Consider the following 6921-nt stretch of genomic DNA (forward strand, 5'->3'; position numbering starts at 1 on the left):
ACCTGTTACCACGTTACCTGCATGCTCAGCGTCTGCTGAAGTAAGAGAGTATACTCTGGCCGGAACTGTATTCGTCTGAGCGGTTCCCTGAGGTATCTGATTGCTCCCTCGGTCCCCACTGAATGTAGGCACGTCTCACCTCGGTGTACGACAATCACGAGCCATGTGACCAATTTAACCACAGTTATAGCTGTTACCATCAAAAGACTGACACTTACCCTCGTGCCGTTTGAAACACCTGGTACAACGACCATTAGTCTGGCTCCCTTGAGAACCCTGGCACTTGATATTCTGACGATAACCCGAGCCCTTGCTCCTCTTCTTCCATGATCCCTAACAAGATCCTGTCTGAGAACCAGAAGGTATTGTCCTCTTCCTCGATTCCTTATCCACTTCGTTTTCTTAGATACTAGTCTTGATCACCGTGGCTTTATCCACCAACACCGAGAACTCGCGGATCTGAAGCAGACCCACCAGTCTGAGGATATCCTTCCTCAAACCGTTCTCGAACCTCTGAGTCTTCTCATACTCCCTCGAAATCATACATGGTGCAAAATGGGACAGCTCTATATATCGAGCTGCATACCCCTACACCGTCAAACTCCCCTAAGTTAGCGTAGAAAAACTCATCTGCCTTCACATCACGTACAGAAGCCGGGAAGTATCTGTCAAAGAACACCTCCTTGAAATGGCTCCACATCATCTCCTCTGAACCGGCTCTCTACTTTTCCAACAGACTCACTGCAGTCCACTATCGACCCGCCTCCCCAGACAGTTGGAAGGTGGCATAAAGAACTTGCTGTATATTCGTGCAGTGCAGGACCTCCAAGATCCTCTCAGTCTTCTCCACCCAATCCTCTGCTGTCGTCGGGTCAGGTTCTCTAGAGAACATTGGAGGATGCATGTGTGTGAACCTCTCAATGGTGCACCCCGCAGCAGTAGGAGAGCGCTCATGTCTCCTCACACTCCACCCGATCTCCTATAACACCTGCCTCATCAAACCTCGAGGCACAGAAGGAGACTCATCACTCGCAGTCTTCTCGGAGCCACTTCCTACGTTATTATCCTTGGGCTCCATTCTACAACACAATAGGAATCTATCAGTATCCCTACAACATATACAGTTAACACAATAATCTACACTGATCGTGTTAACTACTCCCTGCCAGGTCTAGGTCTGTCCTATCACACCGACACAAAAGTCATCAATGATCTGCCCTTCTTTTACTGGAATCGTCATCCCAAGAAAAAACACGGAATATCGTCAACAATTCCTGGTCTAGCAACCGAACAACCCTCAACCAACTCTACCCATATCCACATCCTATACTCTGGTATGTACTCACAACTAAACCTAACCAAGTCTACAAGATCTAGTAACCTAGTTAGCTCTAACACCAAGCTGTCACGCCCCAAACCCAGAAATGAAACCCAAGGGTGAAAATGTAATCACACATGTTCCTGTGTCTGATAAAACATCCAAAGATACAGTACAATGGATGAGGGTCCGACCCCGTGGGGTTCCCAAGCACCCTAAACACATCCAATCACAATCATATACGCAGCGAAAAAAGGTTATCTATATACACATATGCAGTACCATACCAGAGTCTATACAAGAGAAGAACATGGCTCTATCAAAACGTATAAATTAGGTGCCCAAATACATCTCAAAATGGCAACCCAACAAAAATACAGTCCTAGCACTTACCCAAGTGCTAACGCACTACACCGGCCACTACGTTCCTTATACCAGGACGTTAGTTCCGGTTACTCGAAGGACTTGTAAAAATATACGTACAGCAGGGGTGAGACACCTCTCAGTAAGGAAGAACACAGGTTATATCGGCATGTGGCATTTGAGTGTTATCATGATACAACATATACGCAATTAAATGCAATCCAATATTAGTTCACACAATGCATATACGCACACATACACATACACATGATCAGCAATCCTGGTGTCGTCACACCCTTCGGCCCGAAGTCGGTCCACGAAAATTTGGCATTGGTCCGACCAACCCGCGAAGCACAGTGCCACCGGCACATGGCTAGTCCCCGACTCTCATGGCATCGTATTGGCGCATAACTGGTGGATCCACACCCTTCGCTTGATCTGCCAGTATAGGCTCACACCCTCGGATATAGAGCCGGACACTCTCAGTACCTGGAACAATTCGGAACCCTGTTCCTACTAGCATCTCAACATATCACACACACATGCATGCTCATATAACCAAACAAACCACACCCATTTGATAATCTAAATCATGGTTTTCCAAAAAAATACAGTTTAAACAAGTCAAGGCACGACCATATCAATATCATAGTATAAATCAACATATACCCACGGTTTTCAACAAAACCAGGGATACAGCCCGTTGCCCCCTTTTTCCCAAAACTATAATAATGAAAAACTCATAGTTTTCCCTATTAAATTCCCTCAAATGAGTAGCCAAAACACACACAATACCGTGGACCACAGTTCCACCGAGTTCGATATCAAAAATAACTAATATAAACATAGTTCCGCTTACCTTTTCCCCGAATAACAAATTCCAAACTCCAAGGCTTCTAAACAGCGAACTGAGTTCCAAAACCTATAAATCACAGTACAGAATATGCTCATAAGACAATTACCTACAAAACCACTGGATCAGAATTGAAAACCGAGCCTTACCTCGATTTTTCGCCGAAACCCGAAAATCTCTGAAACGAGATTCCGATCCATAGAAGTTGTAGAGAATCCTTCCACGATCCTCGTGGTAACTTCATATTCCCGATTCCATCAACGATCGGTGAAGAAACCTAGAGAGAGAGAGAGAGAGAGTAAGGAGAGTTTTAGAGAGAGAGAGAGAGATATGTTTGAAGTTTTTTAGTGAGGAAGTAAAGGAAATTCCTATTTATAACCCTTTGACCCGAGCAACTTCGTCGACGAAATGGTGCCTTTGTCGACGAATCTTTCACTAACTTCATCAATGAATTGGTGGCCTCATCAACGAATCTGGGATCTCCGGTTTCTCTGAGACTCCTCGGCTTCTCCTCGTCAATGAGTCTCTGAATTTCATCGACGAGAAATGCATGGCCTTTGTCGATGAAATTGGGCTTCGTCGACGAAACCTGCCAAATTCCCAATTTGTTCCTCTCTTATTTATTTAAACTCATTTATCACGGTTCGGGTTCTTACAACTTGTATGAGCGGGTGACCTTCCCTATTCTTGGAGACTTTACTTAGATACATAACCCGAGGGCTTACTAAGAAAGGTGAGTATCCTGGTGTTAGCACTAGATAGAGAGAATCTACTTGTATAGGCGGGTAGACTTCCTTATTCTCGGGAATTATCAGTAAAATATTTATGTATGTGGATATGCGATTGGACGACAGAGAAATTGACCATGGTGTAATTTGAACGCGTTGTTTTGACTGCTATAGGATTATGAATTCGTTTGTATGAATATTTTAATTATATATTAAATACTTCAGTCACACAATGTTGTAAATTATTTCTTTCTTATTAAGAGGTATCTCACCCCATCGATGATTTAATCTTTTCAGGTTTTCCGGGTGATCGAGCTTAGATAGCTCCAAGGCGGGGGTTAGTTTTTGTGAGTTGGATATCAATGGTTATGTATTTAGTTTTATGTTTAATATAATTTCATACTAGTATTGTAATATGAAAAAAAAATGGGATTAAATTTTATGGTATGCTTATGTTATTATAGAACTCCGATATATTATATTTGTGATTATTTAATTATTTTTACTGCATTAAGATATCACAGACACGTGTTGGTCTTATAACACTCTGGACTCCACGTGGTGGGTCCGGGGCGTTACAGTATTATTCCAAATATAACAAGTTTAGAGTTTTCTTTTTCCTCTTGAAAACAATGAGACAACCCTCGAGTCCATAACTTTTATTTTTTATTTATTATTTATTATTTTTTATTTCTCCGCATTTGGGTGCATGAAAATGATGTAAAAATATCATCAAATAATTGCTCTTCCTGCAACCATTCCCCCACCAAAACCCCTTCGGCCGTCACACCTGAGGTCTGGCCAGTAGCGGATTCATCTACCCTTCAATGCTTCACCAGTGCCGCTCTTCATCACCTTCATCTACAATATCTAAATTAATGATTCACACACACACACAATTAAATCTAAAAAACGTTTGTCCTTTATCAAGCTTTGCCAGAAATTTATAAAATTTTTTAAATCTTAAAGATTTGTTTGAATCAATAATTTTATTTGCATTAAAAATAAATGAATGGAAATTTAAAAAGAAACTCATTTTTTATTATAGTTTTTTTCTCTCTATTAAATATAATTAAAAATAAAAAATTATTTTAATATGATTAAAAGTTAAGATAAATTAACCACACATGATGTGAAAAATAAATTTTGTTTATTAATTCGATATATTTTTAGAATTTAATTTTCTTTAATTTTATCAACATCCGGTCATGTTGTTAGGGAAATAAAAAGAAAATAGAAATTTGCTTTTGAAGAGATGAACAAATATAAATAAATTATATATATTTTTTTCCAAAAAAAAAATCATTTCCTTAATTAAGTATGAATGAAATCTAAAAGCACACTTGAAACTTCCAAATATATATATATATATATATATATATATATATATATAAAAGAAAGTGAGAAATATAGTAAATTAATAAATTTATATATATATATATATATATATATATAAAAGAAAGTGAGAAATATAGTAAATTAATAAATTTTTTTTCTGATTTAAGGTATAATTAATATTTAAATTTATAGATTTTTAAAAATATTTATTTTTAATGCTCTATTTAGTGTACAAAATAAATGAAAAATAGATTCTGTTTTTTTTTTCAAATAAAAATCCTTAATCTAGACTGTGCTTAAAAAAAATTATATTTTTTGTTTTACGTCAGGGGTCAATTTTCTTTTGTTCTAAAAACGTTAAGATTATTAAAATGGATAGATACACGTCAAAGGTCCCCCACAAATAATTTACAATAAATAATTAAATTTAAAATACTCATTAATGGCCGCAGGGATGGCAAGTCACTGTTGGGTTGTAATTACAGGGGGTCCGCCGCAGGCTGCTCACTGCTGCCCATTCATTATTTATTACGCCCACTGCTCGATGCTAATTGCGCCCTCCACCATCGCCTCATTCATGCTCTGTCTCCAAACAAGAATCCAACGCTTTCATCATATCTATTTACTGTACCATTAGCCAAGGCGCACGCAATCCAAATCTCTCCAACGGGTGGGCCCAAGCCCAAGCCCAAGCCCAATCTCGCCCAACTTCCATCTTTAAATTGCGAGGAACCCATTGTAGAAAGACACCAAACACATTACTCTCTCTCTCTCTCTCTCAATATTTGTGATTGCAGGCAACCAGCTGGAGTGCGGAGGAAGATGAAGATTTCACTTGTTGCAGTGGTGTGTGCGGTGGTAGTGTTGATGCTGATGGGGGAAGCCCAAGTGACGCGGGCAGCGTCGTGCAACCCAGTTCAACTAAGCCCGTGCTTGGGGGCAATCACCTCATCAGCAAAACCCTCTGGCTTGTGCTGCGCCAGGCTGAAGGAGCAGCAACCCTGCCTGTGTGGGTACCTCAAGAACCCCAGTCTCAAGCAGTACGTCAACTCTCCCAACGCCAAAAGGGTTGCCGCCACCTGTCACGTCCCCTCGCCGTCTTGCTGAAATCTGTTTTTATATATATATATTTACCGTTGCTTAAGATTAGTGCTACTCGATGAGTGTACCATGTAAATTGCTGGCAGCACTTAACTGTTGCAGCTAGCTAGCTAGCAGTCTGTTTGCCATTCTATTTATGTTTACTGCTCCAGTGCTTCAAGGGGTTATAAACTGGTGGCAAAAAATGGAACTTGCTTTTTCCAGCTCAAAGAAAATAAATTAAATAAATTTGCGAAGACTATCCCCTTTAAACCTTCGTATAATTATATATATATATATATATATATATATATGTATGTATAGCGATTTTAATCTTATGCTATGAAGGAACTATATATAATCTAACTAAAACTTGTGTTTCGTCGTATGGAGATTGATGCAGGTGCGAAAGCTACCAAAGAGCAAAACAGGAAGGTTATTTGCCATGGATTTTAGCATATATAATTTATTGTTTCATATTATATAAATTTAGTAAATTAATTATTAAATATATATTTTATGGAAAGATAAGTAACATATTAAAATATGAAATAAAGTATTGAGTCACGCGGTGGTGGTATTATTTTTATTATCCAAGGTGGTCTGATATATGTACCATCAAATGGACAAATTGTTGTCCCCATGAAATATATACATTGGATAATCGTGAGAACTCCAAATATCGACGAGCCACTCTTCAGACCCCTCGATGTGGCATCATACTCACGGGTCGGCAGCCTTCCCTGTAGTTCGCTAGTCAAGTTAATCAGATGTGGCCAAGGATTCAAATTAGCTGGTTGGATGTTTAAACCATTCACTTCTAAGGACAGCGGTATTCATTGTGCCAAGACATGCTTTTATTTTTCAAGGAGTATTTATCGGGGCTCGAATCCTCGAATCTCCATCTTACTTGTTAGCTGATATCCACCGTGCTCATTCCCTGGGGCAAATTAAAGATATTGTACAACTTTCATTCAATCACCCAGTGGTAAAAACTTATTCATAGCCATAGCAAATATACATATCAAACAAATAAAACTTAGAGGTAATATACATTATGTTTATCTTCTATAATTTATATCATATATTTTGAATAGAATAAGATAGGAATATAATAGAAGTTATATATGGATATAGTAGTTTTAAATGAAGTTATTTATGAAAGAAAAAATTGCATTACTCCATAAATATTTTTTATGCTAAAATTTGGAAATACATATATATTATCTGTTTCCCTCTAT

The 6921-nt window shown here is 38.5% G+C and overlaps 1 protein-coding gene across 1 annotated transcript; it reads left to right on the plus strand.

Moving 5' to 3' along the window:
• Positions 1 to 5118: 5118 nt before the first annotated feature.
• Positions 5119 to 5953, plus strand: LOC131158147 (non-specific lipid-transfer protein 2-like). Its single transcript, XM_058112800.1, has one exon. It carries the CDS (start codon positions 5423 to 5425, stop codon positions 5705 to 5707), a length of 285 nt encoding a protein of 94 aa, XP_057968783.1. The 5' UTR covers positions 5119 to 5422; the 3' UTR covers positions 5708 to 5953.
• The last annotated feature ends 968 nt before the right edge of the window (positions 5954 to 6921 follow it).

Source organism: Malania oleifera, chromosome 1 (assembly GCF_029873635.1).
Source record: "Malania oleifera isolate guangnan ecotype guangnan chromosome 1, ASM2987363v1, whole genome shotgun sequence".
Classification (NCBI taxonomy): domain Eukaryota; kingdom Viridiplantae; phylum Streptophyta; class Magnoliopsida; order Santalales; family Ximeniaceae; genus Malania; species Malania oleifera.

Bases quoted from the DNA above. Each gene is read 5' to 3' on its own strand.
- LOC131158147 (XM_058112800.1), top strand. From the start codon at position 5,423: ATGAAGATTTCACTTGTTGCAGTGGTGTGTGCGGTGGTAGTGTTGATG.